The 20,028-nt window shown below is 37.3% G+C and overlaps 1 protein-coding gene across 1 annotated transcript in view; it reads left to right on the top strand.

The window, feature by feature from the left end:
* The first annotated feature begins 7,647 nt into the window (after nucleotides 1–7,647).
* The window catches only part of LOC139709811 (cilia- and flagella-associated protein 337-like), a 121,056-nt gene continuing 108,675 nt past the window's right edge, over nucleotides 7,648–20,028 (top strand). Inside the window, exons 1-6 of the mRNA XM_071621773.1 lie at nucleotides 7,648–8,053; nucleotides 13,573–13,626; nucleotides 14,233–14,316; nucleotides 17,363–17,428; nucleotides 18,643–18,813; nucleotides 19,208–19,267. Coding sequence (XP_071477874.1) covers nucleotides 7,673–8,053; nucleotides 13,573–13,626; nucleotides 14,233–14,316; nucleotides 17,363–17,428; nucleotides 18,643–18,813; nucleotides 19,208–19,267 — 816 coding nt within the window. The 5' untranslated portion in view covers nucleotides 7,648–7,672. The remainder of the gene's footprint in view (nucleotides 8,054–13,572; nucleotides 13,627–14,232; nucleotides 14,317–17,362; nucleotides 17,429–18,642; nucleotides 18,814–19,207; nucleotides 19,268–20,028) is intronic.

The following is a 20,028-nucleotide window of genomic DNA, read 5'->3' as shown; positions in this document are numbered from 1 at the left end:
CAAGTAAAAAGAGTTAGCCAAACGTATGCAGTATTCATACCTCATTCTAAGTATGAATTGAGACAATGCTTGAATTTTGTATTGAGAGGGATAGTATTACTAATGCCATATAATGTCAGACTGAATTGTCACGTGTTATAACAACTACCAAATCAAGGTGTCTTTGGCATGCAAGTTGTTTTCAGACCAGTAAGATTGCTGATAGTGATTTGATCTTGACGAATACTGAAGAATGTCGGGAGAGTGAAAGTAGAAGGCAGGAATGCAAGAATTTCTAGAAACTTCCTGTACTTGGAAGAGATCCTGTGCCTAGAAGAAGATGTTTTGCATGTTGTAATACTGTAAAACGAGGAATGTTCGCATGCATTTTAATTTTGCGAATTTCGCGAGTGCCAAGATTCGGGAAATTAAAATGCACGCAAATATTCTTGTCTACACTATATGCATTGAATGCCAGTGGCATTTTGCGAAAATTTCATGCCGCAAAAAAAGCCGTTGGCTCCAATTCGCGAAAAATTCATGCGGCGAATATATCATGTTTTTCAGTATTGTGTACCCATTTTCTCTGAAACACGCATCCATACGAATGCACATGTGTAGAGCGCAATGAACACATTGAGAACCACACACACCCCTTCACTTTGCAATAAATGTTATCTGGTCTGAGTACATATTTTTTGCATATCTTGTTTAAAATTTGTGAAAAAAGGACCCCCCCCCCCCCCAAGCTGTTAGAATCAAATTCCAGTCTGACAATTTATTTGCCTCCATGACAGGTGGATTTCAGTTCTGAAAAAAAAAAAAAATCCAAACAAACAAGCAAAAGAAATGTTCAAATATACATATGGAATGGGAAAATCAATGTTATATCAACATGAATCTCAATTTGAAAGTGATGGCTGTGTATTTTGGAATGATGCAGTAATAACAGGTATGACAGTATCGTATTTTCATATGGAGCTCTCAAATGTACGCGTCCCATTTTGGACTAATATTATCATTATTGGCAGATGATGCCAGCTACAAAGAAAAGGGGGTTGGGCAAAGAAAATAATGATTGCTGATGCAGACTGTCATGTGATCAACGCATGTCCAAGTTTCCGGTCAGATTTTTCTGTTAATCTTTTGAAAAGGGTGCATATGTGGCTTTTATTATTCAATGTGGGTAGAGTATCATAAATAACCCACAATATGTCTGGAATAAAAGAGTGAGAAGTTAGTGGCTGTATGCTTGAAATGCCCCATATGTTACCTATGCACATGCTTGCTTTATATCCTATGAGAGAATGTGCAACTGTGGTCTGTTGAGCATACAAGCAAAGTCTTTGACACAACAGAGATTTTCAGAATGCAGCAAATAGTGTTGGGAAGTGATACCAAGAATTAGATTAAGAACTCAGTTTTTCGTCAACATTCCAGTAATCTTATCCCCCCCACCCCCCCCCCCCCCCCCCCCCCCCCCGAATGCGAACCAAACAAGCAGATAGTTATGATGGTACCCTGTGGCAGATTGCAACACATTGTAATTGCATTTTGATACCCTTTGATATAATTATTTAAACCCTTGATAATTTTATATCGTTTCATCCATACTCACAAATTTTTGTCATTAAAATTTGTGATATTTTGTTTTCATTTTACTCCCAAAATGACCAGAATGCTCTGGTTCCTTGCTCTGCTATTTTTGTGTAGTTTAATTCTGACCCAGATTTGTTATCTGCGAAACTTGTATTTATGTTGTTGTTTCATTTCTGTTGTCACGTAGGCAGGGCTTTTTGGAGTTGACTCTTATGACACATACGATGTATCTGGCAAACATGTAAATACACAAGTATTATTATGCATTGGTCATTTATATGTGTGTTTGACTTGCAGCAGTCTGACAGTTGCACAATGATTTGATTGATTAGCATTAGTAAGTTATCTTGTTATTCTGATCACATTCACAAGTTAATAAAGCATCTACAGAAACCATGTTGAATAAAAAAAAAAAAAAAATCATCTTGTGCTTTGCTTTTGTGTGCTCGCAAGAATGAATATAGTCAAGTTTAAAGGGACTGTACAGTACTGGATGAAGTAGGTGTTCATGTTTTGAACATTCCTAAGTGAGATAATGACAAGCCTTTTATGAAATATGAAAGAGCATGTAATTTTAAGAAGGATTCAACGTTTATTTGATGAAAATTGGTTTTCAAATGGCTGAGATATCCCAGAAAGTGTTAATACTGTAATAAAAGGTGACATGCCACAACTTTATTAGGATCTCTTTGTTTCACCTTGTTTTTGGATATCTCAGCCATTTCAAAACCGATTTTTCATCGAATAAACTTTTGATACCCCTTGGAATTGCATGCTCTTTGACATCTCATGGAGTGGTTTCTGAATATCTCGCAAAACGTTAAAAGCCAAATCTTCACCTCGACCAGAACTGTACACACCCTTTAATACTGCATGCTTTGTGTGCTACTTGATACAATACTAAGTGGAGATTGTGTCGTGTGGAAAAGGCATGTTTTCATCACTGAAGAAATGTAATTATGTGCAAGAATTTCTTGTTTTTCAGCATTTTTGTTGAGGTTGCGTATGTGTAAGAATATGGCTGTGATAAAAACAAGAATTAACTGTTATCGTAAAGGTGTGAATACAGTTTAAAAAGTGGATGATTCCATTTCTTCCTATGATATATTATGTATATGCATATGTATAGTATATATATACACACACACACCCACGCACACACATTATATATATATATATATATATATATATATATATATATATATATATATATATAAAACATTCTACACACACACACCCACACACACAATATATATATATGTTATAAACATTCTACACACATTTGATAGGTTATTTTAAAATGAGAAAGAGAGAGAGATACGAAAATAGTGACAGGGCAAAATATCAATAAACATGTATTTAAAGAGAAGATGGATTATGTTTTTGGCCATCAATCAGTGACCGATAAATCATGTGAACAATATCATGGCAAGTAATCACTTTGGATGCTGAATAAGATCATTCATAAGCCCTCAAAAGTTGGATAAGTATGTGAAATGTGTATATTCCATCATATAATCTGCATATGACTGATACTAAGTAAGTAAATCCTTCAGTAGATGTAGCTAGGGCTCATTGCATTTCTTTCCAGAATCAGTTTTGAGTACCCTGTTCCATTGCAAGGTTGATCAATGCCTGGGAGCTGGGTGATATTGATTGGTATCTCCTGAATACTTGACATGAACTAATGATTTCTGGAGTAGAACATAGATACAGGAAGAGAACAAACAGGTAATACTATGGGGGAAGAATATAAGCAGGTCTCTATCATTTTGCTTATTGGATGGTGCAGGATACTTTCTAAACAATGCAGTATGTAGAGCCCTCTTTTCAAAGAAACCTTGTTACCTTGGTGTCAGTTTTTTAACAAATAGCTAGATCTGCTGAGATAGAAATTACAAAATATCACAGAAGGTGTTGAAATCATTGAAAAAAAAAACATACACACCCCTGTGTTTGTGAGACAGAACGAATTAAAAATGTATACCTGCTTCAACACCTCGCTCAATTTGCAGCCACTCAAATTCCAATAGGATTAAGAGCTTGAATGACTCTCGCCTGCACCATTCAAGGCCATGGAACAATATTGGTTATTGATCCTGCTGAGCAAAATCCCTTTGAGAATTTGTTTCTCATAATCATAGGGTGTTATCCAGGTATCTTCCAAAGACAACAAAAAGAAAAAAAAGAGAGAAAAAAAAGGGGGGGGGGGCTTCTACAGTGTTAAGTATCTTTCTCACATTACTCATTCAGCCATAAGACATTCACTTCAAGCCTTTCTTGATGAAGAAAAGAATAGGGCTCACCCGTAGAATGGTCACGTATGTTATCATACGATCAAAGTTCCTAATGAAGTGGGTATCTTATTCATTGGCCTGGAGACTAGTTGATGACCTATCAGCGACTCAAGTCTGCCTGGTCGAGGAGTAGTCGCAGAAGCATCTCTGAGATATCTTCATTATGTCTCCTGGAATGTCTAGCTGAGTGTCTGGGGAGTCGCAAGAATCGAACATGTTCAATTTTTTTTTTTTCATAGACTCTTTCCAGTCTCTAGCTGGTCTTGGAGACATCTCTGCAACATCTCCATGTAGTCTCCTTCTAGTCACTGCCAAGTCATAGAGACTGATATTCATTCGCGAAGTCTCTGAGACGTCTCTGCGACTTTGCGTTGACCCATTAGTGACCTACCGGAGAAGTAGCAGAGACGTCTCAGAGATGTCGCAGCGACAACTCCACAACTTCAGGACAAATAAATTATCATTTTATTTGGAGCTGTCTAGAAAGTAACCGTGGATTCTCCTTGGTGAGAGTTCAAGTCCTTTTTTTGTGTGTGTGTTCTTGTCTCTCGATTCGCATAAGTCGCAGTGACTGATCAGTAGTGGCAGTTGCAGTGAAGTCTCCTCCAGTGAGACGTACCCTTAAAGGGGAAATCCAGTACAAATATAAGTTAGTCTGATAAGAAAGAGTAAAATATTACGAGTTCAATGGTAAAAGTTTGATCGAAATCGGGTGAAAAACAAGGAAGTTATGACATTTTGAAGTTTCATTAATTTTTGAGGAAACAGTTCTTGAACAGTCAATAATATGAATAAGCAAATGGAAAAGTGAGCATGTCATTCCCTCACAACTTGCCATATAGTTTGTACATAACATTTTGAAATTTCGAGTTTTTTATTCAAACACGATTATGCCCGTGGCTCAAATCCTGGTATATCTATCTGATCACTATTCTGAAGTTATCAAACCAGGAACAACATCATGTTTCAGATTTCCATGTCAGAAAACTTGAATTCTTATAGTTTTTTTTTTTATAAGTACACAATCAATGGAAACTTGTGAGGTTATCATATGTTATGGTTAGGTCACTCATTTGCATATTCATATCCACTGTACAAGAACTGTTGTGTAGAAATTAGCAGAACTTCAAAATGTCATAACTTTTTCATTTTTTTCATCCGATTTCAGTCAAATTTTTACTGCTGAACTTATAAGATTTTACTCTTTTTTATCAGACTATCTTATATCTTAACTGGATTTCCCCTTTAAGACATATGCTGTTTACATTCCACTGTTTGTGGAATTGTGCAATTGTTTGTGGAAAATGTTGAGATAGAATAAATCAAACTCAAGTCTCAATTTTGCCCATGATGCAGCCATAGAAAATTCAGTTGTTTTCATCCTAACATGATTGGTAAATGATATCAACACCACCCAAAATGAAGGCAACAAATAATTACAGTGATTCTCATTTCAGCTACATATGGTTGCTTTGATGTGAAAAAAAGAAAACACGCACACACATACACATACTATGTAAAACTTTTTTAAGAATAAAAACATACAAAAAATAGAAGAGAAAAAATATTTCCTAGATGGTACCTTATCATGTTTCTCAATTCAAAAATATAAAATTTTGCATGAATGCAAGATTTTTGAGTAGATATAACGAGTCTTTTCTCACCTGGTGATATCCACAATAAGACAAGCATTGAGACTAAGAGGATATTGAAGTCCATGTCCATGCATACATGTAGAATATTTCTTCAATAGGGGCCTACTGATGGGCCTAATATCTTTCTTTTTATAATTAATTCAAAAGAAATCATAATTAATGGTTGATGTTTCCTTGTTAACCTTACCCCATTTTCATTGTTATTGGTGGAATATATTTATCTATCTACCTATCTTTCTCTCTGCTCTCGTCCTAAATGAATGCATTCATTTAGCTGGGGGACGTTTGTCAATCTTGCAGAACATATTCAAATACTATAAATAGAAAGAATGTAATCAAGATATCAATGAGTTTTACTTCAATTGAAGCCAAAGCCTTGTAAATGTGGCACTCTCAATGAAAAGGGGAAAAAGGAACCCGCTTTCCCCAGCGCACAAAGTAGAACCAGTCAACCAGGGCATAAAGCCGATGTATACGGAGAGAAAATCCTATTTACGCGGCGGGTGCGGAACTAGTCGCTCAAGCAGCGCACCGGGCCGCAACCATAGTAACAGACGAAGCTTTCTCACTGAGCTCGTTCTAATGCACAGTGCGATAACGCAGTCTCGTGTCCAGACCCCTTTCGTTCCGTAGGCTTGGGGATGAGTTGACGTCCCTGTTTACTTCCACCTTTGTTCAAAACGAATTTAAAAAGAAGCAAACGTGAAATAATGATCATGGCCCATTATACAGTATACAAAGGAATAAACATAAGTATTCATTGCAATGTAATAGCATACTCCGACTACAATAAAGAATTGCTTACAATCGCCTAGGTTTGTATGTCGAAAGATATATAATATAATATATATATATATATATATATATATATATATATATGTATATATATATTTTTTTATTGATTTAAAAAGATTCATGACATAACATAAATAGCATAACATTAAACAAATCGCATAAAATGGAAAAAATCAAGAAATTACCAGGAAAAAAGAAAAAAGAAGGAAAAAGGCAGTGTAAAACAATCATGCATCGAAATATCACAGACTCTTGGTATGAACGAAGCGAAATGGTTATCAAATAAACAAAAGCATCTTTTTTTTTTTTTTTTTTTTGCCCAGAAGATTGTTTTCATACAATATGATTTTTGCATCAAAACTTGAAATCAATCATATTTCAGTGGCTGACTCGGGGGCGGATGTTGAGTTTAAGTTGATTACTTATAGATGATGCAAGATTATGATAATTAGACATAACATGAGTGTGTTGATTTGAAAGAAAAAGTGAAGGAGATCATCAGTTATTGTTGTGATAGGATTCTGTGTGATTTCTGTCCTTTACATATTTTTGTTCTCATCCATAATAGAATTGCTGCCTTGACTGTGCTAAGTCAATGTCTGATAACATGTCAAACAAAACGACATGAAACGTGAATCACTCATTTCAGCTCAAAGACATTCCTTTGAAATTATCTTTGGCGATGATGCAGCACATCGATGTCATGTTGCGAAGTATTAAGATTACTGGTACCGGTGGACAAACCGGCGATTTAGCGTTCCTCAATTCAGCAGAAATAGTTTTGGGTCTGAAAACATACACTAACACAATATCGCATTCGGTGCGATTCAAGCGATACCGATTGAATTGTCCCTGGGCGATATATTTGTCCTGTAGAAAATGAATGAACTCGGGTGGAAGTCAATCGGATCGATACTCGACCAATCGTCAGAAAGACATGCCGATATCATGCGTATGGGTTTCCCCTTGCCTCGGCACCGTAGCTGGCTAACGTTAGATGCTTTCTAACTAGTGTTTGGAAACTCATCGCGGACATTTAGGGGAAGTTACCAAAACACGTGCCATGAAGACGTATATTTCTTGTAAAACAGCGCGAAGCTAGTTTCTTGTCGATTCAAAAGTGGGTGGTATATCGCTGTGATCAACTGCTGTTCAACGATCAACTTGACATTTATAGCCGCAGCAAACGTGTGAGTACGGACGAGTCAACATGGGAATTGTTATGCGAGTGTGACAGAAGCGATCATTGTAGCAAAGTAGAATCTAACGTTAAACTTTTTTTTTTTTTTCCGAACTGGTAATGAGTTTGTCTTCCTAAAGTAAAATCGAAATACTGTAGATATCATCATGTCCCCGATCAAAAGGCCTGGGAAACCTATCAGGCCCTCGTCAGCCTCAGCAAGACTAGAATCCAGGCCACCACCAAGCGTTTTCGAAGATGGGCGACCTGCTACTGCAGCGCCGGGATTATACGGACGTGGCCGCGGAGCTGGCCGGGGAGGCGGAGGGGCAGGACGTGGGGGTCAAAGCGCGACGAATGTGGCAGCAGCAAACAAGAAATGGATGACAAATCGTATGGCTGACCTTGACGAGAATGTTAAAGCTGAGCAACCAGCTAGAAGGATGACTTTGGGTGCTGTGGATGGACTGACTGACAAGGATAAAGAACAAGCTGCAAGAGTCCGTCATTATGCAACATCTGCCCCTCCTGGAGGTTCAAAAATTAAGGTAAGGCTATGCGGCGGTAATCGACTAACATTAGATCTAACGTTAATAAAATTTACTTAGTAATAGTAATTATAGTAATACAACAGAAGCGCAATCCTGGGTTTTGTGGGGCTAGATTATTAAAGGCTTCTAACTTCATATTTATGTAGAAGGTCTAACAGTGTATAGTATAGAGTCTATAGAAGTTCTACCCTCCCCCAAAGAAAAGTGAAGAAATAATTGAATAAGAGATATTATGTAACACTAGCAAAGTGATCTAATGTCGGATTGGAACACTAAATTTAGGTACAATAGCTGAGAGCTCTAGTTAGAGTTCAGGGTTAGGGTTGCAGCCTCCTGTAGAGTCCAAAATGTTGTAAATTAAGCCTGACAGCCTGATTTTTATCTGCACGCACATGCCATTTTATTGCAAGTAGACTAGCTAACTACAATGTATAGCACTTTCAAGCACCGTCGCCGGTCGGCCAATGTCATCATCACACAGTTCATCCCAGTTTAGCTTTTACGAGCTGCTGCAGGGATTATCCTTTCAAGGTTCAGGGTACCGTAGTTATGGGTAAACTCGGCCTAGTGGGTAAAGTCGGCCCCCAGCGCGCGCAGTACAACTAAACCTACTTGTAATGCGCGCGCTGGGGGCCGACTTTACCCGCTAGGCCGAGTTTACCCATAACTACGGTAGGGTTAGGTTTATTGTCTAGGGGCAATACTGAAGGTAAAACTTAAAAACCTATAAAATAATTTAGCCCCCGAAACCCAGGATTGCCCAACAGACTTATAGAATTAACACAATGTAGGCCCAGACGGAGTCTACTGTACAACACTAACACGACAGTAGCACAGACAGGCTATCACAATGTTGTGATCATGGCAATCAACTTACATTGTGTGAATATACAAGTAGAGACGTAGAGTATCTATTTAAATCATCTAAAAAGGAATGCCTGAAGTGGACCAGCAACCAAATCAAACCAACCCTTGAATTACAACATTATTCATACCAAGAAAGATTGTATTATCACTCAGTTTACCCAAGGACAATCCCAATCTGGAAACACTGCCAACAGAAATGAAATCTGCAACCAATATCAATACTTTTAAATCTTGTTTGTCTGAAATGAGACTGTAAAATCCTGCAACTGTATGCGTGAGGGTTTGCACGTGTATAGCCCAACAGCGGCAGTCGGTACAGTACAAACATGCGCGTATCAATGCATGTTTGCTACTGGACGTCTGAGTCTGTTGTCGTACGCAGTCTGTCAATCGTATTACACTGAAGAAATTTGCATAAACCATGGTTCTGGTTTAAACCATGGTTTATATTGCACCAGCTTTGTGAATTCAGGCCTTAGTGTTCAGGCTGATTGCATTAATAAGTCGGCTACATGTAGACCTATTGTACAATGTAGGTCTAGTGTCCTGTCAAGAATGCAATAAAATTTATGTGGGTAGACCACCAGATAGCTAGTCTGCTGGATCTACCTGTCAGAAGTTACAATACATCAAGTACAAATTTGACAATTTCCAATATCACTGAAGAAGGGGATGAAAGTAAAGGAAGTACTGTACATAAGAAAAAGAACTATAGGACCTATATGCACTTGTAAGCAACTGATAGATGAGAAGGTGATAAGAAACTTTAATGTACTTGCAGGCATTTTCAAATGCAGCAAATATTAGCAAAGATTGTAACATTTTTCTTTTAGTGTATCTGCTTTGCTGCAAAGATTGTGATATTCCTCTATCAAAAGTCTTAGTTTTGTATTTTAAGAAGGCATTTGACTGAATTCTTGGGTACAAAAATGCACCACATACAATGTATCTACTATAGGGGAAAAAAGTGAAGTGATCATTGCAATTATCACAAATTGAATCATTGCGTTCATCTGTTAAGTTGTCCCTAGCACCACAATGTGCATAAATCCAAACCCCACATTGAATGGCTTGAAGTGGGTACTGGACACCATGTCAGTGTGATATCATATCAATGGTGTTCTGCACTTTTGGTGAAGAAATGCAAGAACGGGTCTGTTGCCTGTTCTACTGAGAGAGACGCTAGATCTCGAAATTTCCTTTGAATTTGCACAAAATGAATAGAACTTGCAGAAAAACATCTCACAGTCACTTTAAAAAGAAAACTGTCTATCTACTGGTATCTATATACATGTATCTTCAGTTAAAAGTATCAATTACATGTTTGTTTGGGGAACTGATTTTGTCAAAATGCTATTTCTTGGGGGGGAGGTTACTAATATTTCAACTTATCTCTGGACTTGTACTAGGGTCCCTCAATATTTAGCATTTCAATCCTGTCACTTGAATATTTCTGTAAGTTCTCTCCCACATCAGTCATCATTTACATGTATAAAGTGGCATTTGTACATGTATTGTTGATGGTATTATTGGAAATAGACCATTATTGCCCATAGTGAAAGATTACTTATGACAGGCAGTGAAGACACCCCAGAAATAAATAAATAAAAATGCTGTAAAAGATCAGTGCTGTTTTAAACATATGAAACATACAGTTATGAATGTTGTGTCCAACATCGTAACCAATTAATTGGTTTAAAAACTCATATCTTTTCATGCCGATAGTTCGATCACCTCCATTCTCTCTCTCTCTCTTTCTCTCTTTTTCACTCTGTAATCTGAAAGGGGAATTAGACTCAAACATACGTACATGGATTCATTGAGTGAATGCAGTGTAGCAGAACAGTGAAAGTTTGAGGAAAATCTGACAATCCGTTCAAAAGCTATTAATTTTTGAAATTTTGTGACAAAACCCCTGAATCAGAAGACTAAATGATCATGACATCTCATAGCCACTACGATATAAAGTTTATATTAAGAAATTTCTCAAAAATATAATTTCATATGAAAAGTACACATTCCCTGGCCGTGTTACTAACATGATATGTCAAGGGTTATATCATTCTCCCTGCATTCTGAAAGAGGTAAGTCAAGAGCTCTTTTGTAAATGGTAGAAAGTGAAAATATGTTGAATTTTCTTTATGCCTTCTTTTTTATACTGTATCATAGTGCACATGTGATGTCATGATCTGTAGCAGTATCCTTCTGTTCCAGTGGTCTCATCACCAAACTTGAAAAATTTGTATATTTGGAATAGATTGTCTGATTTTCCTCAAACTTCCATTGCTGTTTTCTACTGATATTGCTGCATTCATTCAATCAACATGTACTTGTTTGGGGTTTCATTCCCATTAACTCTTCCATCTTGGCACCTTGTACAGCATGTTTTCTACATTTCACAATCTGGACTGTGTGCATGTGACTGAAATACTCATGTTTAGCAGTAGGTCTCTTTAACAGTAATGCTCATTTAGATTTAACTATGTTTACCATGCCCTTACTCATGCAAGAAGAAGAAAAAAAGGTATATACGGTAAATACTCATTGCGTTCCATAAAATTCTTCTTGGTTTTCAAAATCAGTATGAAAGTTTGCATTCTCAGGAAAAGTATTGGGAAGTTGAGAACTGCCCACAAAGTCATGTCACCAGTGTCCAAAGATGGCATTATTAGGGTTGAAATACTGTAATTAATTGAAACATCCAAAAAGTTAAGAAACAAAGCAAGAAAAAAACCAAAAAGAAAAACAAAACAAAACAAAAAACAAAACAAAACCCAGATACACTTTAATAGTGGAAATTTTTGTGTGAGTAACTTTGCCCACTCAGTCAGATAATTTCAATTCCATGTGTTTTTAATTTTGCAAGTGTTTACAATGTATAACATCCCTGGCAGAGTGGATATTATTGGCTACCGCAGATCAGTGAGTGAGAAGTAATTGTCTCATGGCCCGTAATTAGCAAATTATGTTCTGAAAGATTCTGCTTGAAATACCACAGTATCCATTGGTGTTTATGTCAGTATGTCCCTTGAACTTTCATTTACCTATTGCATTTGATACAGTATAAAACTTAGCCAATCATAGAACTTTACAAATGAGTGATTTCATACCACCACTGGGCTCCCAGGAACAACAGACAAACAGAAAATGTTGTATCACGTGCACCATTTCATCGAAATGGAGCTCTGTACATTTTTTTTTTTTTTTTTAATGAAAATTAAGAGATAGGAAGGAGAGGAGGAGGAGGGCCTTGGGGCGGGGCTTGTAATTTTTGGCAAATGAATGCACTTTGCGCTAGTTCCTCATTTTATACTGAATCTGCAGTGCTTCTGCTTGCCTGGGATGACACCATCACTATATTGTGCATTCTTTGGTGAAAGGAGACATTATGATGCCTATGGGTCTGCAATTTCTGTGGGTTCTCTTTTTGTAGGGGGCATTGTGATATAGAAACCCCCAGTTTCTGTGCTCCACATGACTGCTCATTGAACCTCTGATCTCCCACGATCCTTTGTAAATGTTTCTTCAACAAAAAAATTCCTCCGTTCTGTGGATTATTCACCATCCCCACTGAAGCATCAACACTGTTTATCCCACCAGGAGAGGGGCATTTTTTGTTAATCTCAGCCATAGCTACCATGTATCAGCAAATGTTCAAATATTGACTCGTTCATGTCTGGTAATGTTGAAAGTCTGCTGCTATGACAGTCCATGGATCCCTTTGGGTGTCATGGACCAATGAGTCCAGCTAAGGCTGTGTATCAGACAGAAGTTGACCAGGATAGTTATATGTACTCTGAAGGAGATGCATCTCTGGTGAGTTTTTGCTTATCAATTTAAAATCTCGCTTATGGTATGGAACATTGGACTGATATATATTGGGGCACAGGTCTTTCAATACAGTGCCACAACTGAGTAAATTCATAAATCAGGTTCTGGTATTGTGAAGAGTTACCCTACTAACGAATTACCCTACCCTTGGTATTTGTGAGAAGAGGGTGTCATATTACTTCAATAGGGTCATGGGAGAACTGACCTTCTCCAGTAGAATTTTGAACAGAACCCAGTGAGGTGCACTTGCAATATGCCTGCAGTACATAATGCTGTGTGGTGGCAAGTTAGGTCTTGTATCACAGTGTTAGGCAAACTTTGTTGTAAGAATGTGCACTGTTTTGTGCAATACTTATCTCTCGGGACATCAAGTCACTCAAGTTGAAACATGGAAACCATGTGGTTTGAAGTGGTGAGATCTTTGTCTTTGATTCTTATGTGTGAATTCCAGAAAAGTCTGCTGCCCTTGAAATGCTTTCCACAGTATTTCTCCGAGGGGCAGTTTGTGAGCACAGTCCGTTGTTTAACTAAAGCATGCACATGTGCCAAGTAGACATGTTTATATGTTACTATGGAGGTTGCTAAGGGAAGATGGCTCTGTTGTGCCACAATTTGGCTGTGTATATCCTTTTACAATGGATTGGTTGAATGAATTTTTCCTAATTGTTGGTGAGGAACCACAAATTCTAAGTCGAGGAACTTGAATCTGTAAGAAACTTTCTTCCCCCCTTCCCCTCTCCAACTCCAGTATGATGGCTTGTTTACTGAAATGCACAGATGTCTAATGTGACCTTTCGTTTGTATTCTTACTTTAACAGATAGAGGAAAAGATCAACCTTGAGGATCTGCATAGCATGAAAAAGTTCTTTGAGGTAAGACCCAAGGTCCTTTTCTACTTTTATGCGACCAATGTTCCCACACATTTACATTTAATTTGAGTGTCATGTACTGTGAAAGATGTAAAGCCATTACAAGGTTGCACTGTAGCCAACATGAATGCTCTCATTAGGGCTAGTTGAAGGAAGGACAGCAATGAATGGTGGGTTGTCTTTTTTTTTCACCAAGAAACAGATTTTCAAATTTCAAGATTTTCATAAGATATAGTGGCGTGGAACCTTGTTAAAGCCGTTTTGTTTTATCTTTACATTATAAAAGTTCAGTGAAAGAGGTGCAAGCAGATAACTGGAGAAATCCAAAGATTTGTGAAATGCCATATTTTGCAGTGTTACAGGTACATATTTTACTGCCAATCACTTTTGACAAACTCCAGGCAGTACAGGTATCCACATTTACTCTGGAGTTTCTGATTTTATGACAAGAAAGAGAAAGAGTTAATGATCAGAAAACTAGACCTACTATATGTCACTCCAATTGATTCAAAATATTGATATATGTGAGAATACTTAAAATACATGAAAAAGATTGCTTTGTGAGTGAGGAGTTTAATGCATTTTTTCTTTTTTTCTCTCTCTCTAAAGGATGCTGACGTGGATAATAATGGAACTTTGTCTTTAGAAGAATTCAAAACGGTGCTCAGAGAATCATTAAGTCTTCGAGGAAAGGTGGGTATCAGCACAATACAATTGTAGGTAAAAATAGAATGAATGTTGAGGGCTTTATAAAGTGAAGACCCACAGATCTCTCTTGGAATTCAATAATGTTTGCTATGATTTGATTTATGAATTCATCAAATTTATGTGGCAGATAGCCCTTTTCAGCCATAAGCTGTTTTCAGAGGAGTCCAATCCAAGCAATAATACATACAGAGACTCCAACTCTCCCGTTTTCGACGGGAGATCTCCCGCCGAAAACCCATTTTTGCAAAATCTCCCGTTCTCCCGCTGGAGATTTGATTTCTCCCGCCCTGGCTCTGTGTCTCCTGGTGGAAGGGATTTCTTACTTATTGCTATCGTATGTTGAAAAAATAAGCCTTATAGATAGTTAGCACCAGAGAACATCTAGAACCCTAGGAACTTATTGCTTCGCACACATCAACTTGGAGTCTCCCGTTTGCTAGGGGTTTCGGGCGGGAGAATCTCCAGATCAGAAGGTGCTTGGGGTTGGAGTCTCTGTACATATCAAAATCCTTTTACAATCAGTGACAATGAAACAGAAAAAAAACCTACTAACAAATAGAGTAAGTAAGGATGGCATATCACTAGATAAACCAAAAAGAAAGGAAAGCTACTATTATATGTATGAATTGATAAAACAGGAAATAAGATAAAAAGAAAGAATCACTCATTAAAAATTCACTTATGAAACTATCTTAATGAGTGAAAAAATTGGTGTACATTTAGGAAAGATTTAAGAGACAGAATTGTATCAATATTTGAGAGGATGAATGTTCTAATTTTACAGATATTTCTTGCTCTGTCATTTTCACACAGTAGTTTCTTATTTGTTTAAACAAGTTTAGAGTTAGACATGATATCTTTGCATTATATCTGTATCAATAGCAAAGGAAAGAGTATAAGAGTGAAGGCTGAGACAGAATTACTAGTCTAGCTGTGTGCACTTAAAACATCATTTATTGCATGCATTATGTATGCTTATTCAGCGTGGTACAATTGGTGGGACCTGTGTGTGGGCTGCAGCCTGCGGGCAGTTGATCAGCGAGCATTACATTTCATATTGGTGGCATCAATCTCGTTGGCAAGGCAACTGACAAAGACTGGTGGTTCCTTCAAACGGCCTGTTTTATTGACATGCATCGCACGTGTGGCATGCATTATTGATCTCGCATTCTAAAGCTGTCTGTAAGGCGATGTAGCAGGAAGTGCCTGTGATTACGTGCACATGCAGCAGGTGGTTTCCTATATAGCCCCCTTGTCACAATGAATGCAAAGTGTCAAACTTGACCATGATCTCCTGCTGTCATCCTGGTCGATATTGACTGATGATATCTCCTCATTACAGTGAATGATGGTGAATGATGCTCTCAAGTATAAACGACAGGCAGTATTAATACTAGCTATAATGGTACTTTAATTACTATGCTGTCAAAGAAACATCTGAATGAATTTTCAGAGGTTTTTTTTTTTTGTGTTAGAGGGAAATTCAAATGTCTGAATGAGAGTTTGATATGACAGAATTTTAATGTAACCACTCTTGCCTTATGACAGTAACTTTGCCATAGCTTGAATTGCTGAGAATATTCTACTGCATGCATTTTGCTATTAAGATAAAAGGCAAATTAATCTCCATGTACATGTATTTCCATATTCAGTTTCACCCATGACCTATGTAGTACATTTTAAAAAATAGACTGCTATACTCAGAGGGAAAAAGAGTAAAAGAAAATAAAAAGTTGACCTGTTGAGCAACATTTCAGTCTGGTCATGTACAATAACATGAAGCAGTAGTTGCAAGTCTCTTTATAAGGCTGAGTACATTCAGTCAATGACGTTGAGTCGAATCAGACAAGCAGAGTGATGAAAGTTTCAATAAAATTCACTGTAGAATAAAGGAAGTCCCTTGAAGTCCTCATTTGGAAACGTGGCAACTGATCTTGGTTAGATTTATATCCAAAATGAAAAATAATAAAAATGAAAAGATCATGTCCTTCCAATGAAATTATGGCACACAGATTCTAACTTAGCTATGATGACTTTTAAGTGGAGGGTGGATGCGCACTTGCTAAATTATCAACCAAAACTTTTTTTTTTTTTTGGGGGGGGGGGGGGTTAGATTAGTTTGATGTATACAGGCCAGTGGAAATATGAGAGGCAACATCATTGCTTATGTGCTTGTGACATATGCCAGTGTTAAATGTGATATTGATTAAGACATATATATTTGGTCACTTACTATTCTTATCTCTAAATTGTAGTGAACTTGTATAATCATGTTATTTCAGTCTATTCATTTAATCCTAAGATTAGGGGGCATTTCATAATTAATGGACAATGCAACAATAGGAATACAAGGAAGTTAAACTAGGTAGATAGAATGACTATTTTGTTGCGATGTCAGCATTTAAAAAATCAATCTTCTATAAATCATAAAATGTGGATTTTTAAATCATTCTCTGAAAAAAGCATCACTTGCACACATCATTAAACATGCTGAATACAATGTGTTGTCATTCTTCAAAATTATTGTGAAAAAAAAAAACACAACAAAATTATCAGAACTATGCCATGCATTCTGGACAGAGTTGTTCCTTTCAACACATTTTCACTTTATAGCCATGCAATACAGAATGTAACAATGGGGCGAGGATGCCGGGTATCAAGCAAGTGCTTAAAAAAAAAAAATGTTTTTCCTCTCAGCATGTTCTGCCCTATATATTTGGCAACTTGAATCCTTCTGCAACTCATTCATGTTTCTCTCTCTGTCTCTCTCTGTGTCTTTCCTTTTCTCTCTCATCTTAATATTACTGTAGGTCTGTATCTAATAGGGTACTTATGATTGAAAGCAATGCAATTTACACACATGAAGGCCAGTAGTTTTCTTGACGTTGGAATCTTTGCTTGTTTGTTTTTTTTTCTGGTTGATCATACAATTTTCCTCTTGTGTTTTTTTCCCTCATTGATCAAAAGAAAAATGAAAACAACCCTCATTTCTTCTTTGTATAATTTCCGACTTTACAACTACCTCTTTCAGGACGATGAGGAAATCACGAATCTGTTTATGAAGATTGACTTCAATTCAGAGGGATCAATAGATTGGGTGAGTGGCGAACATACTATTAAAAGTACACATACTTGGACATATTGCCCATGGTGGTATGTACAGGTGAATCAGCCCATTACAGACAAGAATCTGGTGTAAAATTGTTTAAAGGAGAATGTGCCCCCACAAGGAGCCTGCATACAATTTAGCATTGCTCAAATGCAGTGAATTAAAGGGAGAATACAGTGTATGCCCTTGAAGGATTTAAGTGAAGGAATAAGCCAAATTAACATGCTGTTTCCAAAAGTTCTATTTGAAGGCACCTTTGTTGATGTCGTGTGTGATGACCAACTATCAAACCATCATAACCATCATAAGTTTGCGATACAATTCCTTCCCAATCATCTTTGACCTCTTACCTTGATTTTTGTAAAGTAATTCACAATCAGTCTTTTTTTCTTCTAGATAATAAACAACAAGTTATCCTTCAAGCCCATAGAAATTCAGTAGAGCAAATGACGGATATTGGACAAGATGCTTTAGTACTCAGATCACGTTCTGACATCATTCCTCGGGCAAAGTTGATTGACTCTGTCAACCTTCAGACGCAGCTGTTAGCCATGCTGATGGCAAAAATCATTACAGTGACCACTGCATGGTTGATTAGCAGATGGAACTGGACCCTGCAAATGAATACCTACATTTGTACAATGTAAACCCATGATGTGGGGACGATCTGGTACGGGAAGCTTCAGTAAAAATAATTTACTGTGAGAGACGACAGAACATACCTCTGTAGAGGGATGATTTTATTTGATGATTTATCATAGGAATTCAAACAGACTAGATATATGAAAGACACTGTATATGGACAGAAATTAGAAATAAAGGAAAATATAAAGGTGTTAGAGTAATAACTTGTTAGATTTCACTGAACAACAAAGAACTGCTCTTCAGTATTTCTGTATGAGGTTGCTTTCTTAGTTGTCTTTTTTCAATCTCAAAATCTGCAGTGAGAATGTATTTTCACTTGTATTGCAATCATTAAAACACACTATTTGTAAATGACAGGTTTGTAATCCTATGACTTCGGAAATCAATTCACAGCAAAGACAGTACTTATCATCAATGATGTCTCTTTACAAATCTGTACCATCATTTATTTTAACCTTTTATAAATCACAGTTTTCAGTGGGTCTAGCCATTCATTCATCTGTTGACCTGTTTTTTACTCCCCTCATTCCTGCCTGCTGCAAATCCTTCTATTTCAGGATGAGTTCTGTACCTACATGCAGCTTGAGTATGAGGAGAAGGAGGAGGCCTACCTACGCAAGAAGGAGGTGGACTTGCACACCCCAGCGCTCATCCTCAACTCCCCCCACCGTGAGGCCGTGCTGCGTGTCACAAACATGAGCGACGGCACGTGTGTCACTACTAGCCAGGTGAGCTGATTGTTTGACTTGCACGGCAAGGCAATCAGCATACAGAGGTGTTTGATTGGTTATGATTCCTTTTGAATAGGTTATTTAATATTCCATGATTTGTAAGTCTTAAGATGCCCCATTTATGTATTATAGATGCAGTCCCCGTCATTGCACATCTTTGATTTATTCTGTTTCATCACTCTTTGTGGTCCAACTATCCAGTCATACCTGTGGCATACCATTATTAGTAGCATCCAAGGAATCCTAGACGAGGAATTCTCTTACTGTGTATTTGTCTGTTTTGTGTCCCATTTTGTAATTTTATGATAATGATATCTTGTATATCGCTAATTCTTTTTTATATCGTATGTATATTTTGTTGCTTTATTGTTCCATCAAATCATTTCTACAGGATGGCACAATAGCCTTTTGGAGTGGCAACATGGAACTGAAAAGATGGAAGTCTGTCATGGTAAGAAACCGAATGTCATTATGACTGATGAGATATTACACCTGTGCGTATCACATGCTTTCGTATGACAGAAGGTTCTTCCTGAAAGCAGATAAAATCAAATCTGTCATTGCAGCCAGTTGAGTAGCATGACCATTATAACAGCCTCAAAAACTCACTCACTAGTTCTCATTGGATGCATGGGGACATGTGTCTGGTAAAGGCAGTGGCCATTTGATTGTAATACCGTGATAATGATATGACCAGGATAAGTGCTGCTACAGTTTGTGCAATGAATGAACATATTCACAAATGCACTCAGACTGATGAAAGCAATCCTCCTATTCTTACTTTCTAATGAGTACTGTAAAAGCAGAAAATTTCAGGCAGTTAATTTTTTACCTCTCAGCCAGGTAAGATGGATTTTGCATGCTTATGATTTCGTGGGCAGTCACAACAAATGAGTGATCGCTTCAAACAGATCATGGCTGCCACAGTGGTTTAGAGCTTTGGCAGCATGTGATTTGGTAAAAGGTAACTGGTGTACATTATAAATTTACCTGTCCTCATTTTTGCACTGGTTTCATATTGTGCAGAATGCTCATGAGCTCCCATGATGGGAAAATGTCCACTTTTACACTGTCTGCATGTACATGGAATCCAATTTTGTGCAATTTACACAAACATACATCCATGTTTAGTGTACCAGGTAGTTTAAATAGCCAATGCAATATGTTTTGTAATTCTAAAAATGTTGTCCTGATGAGTTTAGTGGTGCAGAC

Source organism: Diadema antillarum, unplaced genomic scaffold, assembly GCF_040938485.1.
Source record: "Diadema antillarum isolate AM-2024a unplaced genomic scaffold, OU_Dant_1.0 seq00001471_RagTag, whole genome shotgun sequence".
Classification (NCBI taxonomy): domain Eukaryota; kingdom Metazoa; phylum Echinodermata; class Echinoidea; order Diadematoida; family Diadematidae; genus Diadema; species Diadema antillarum.
The sequence above is the reverse complement of the archived record's forward strand: the minus strand, read 5'-3'. Positions and strand labels throughout refer to the sequence as shown.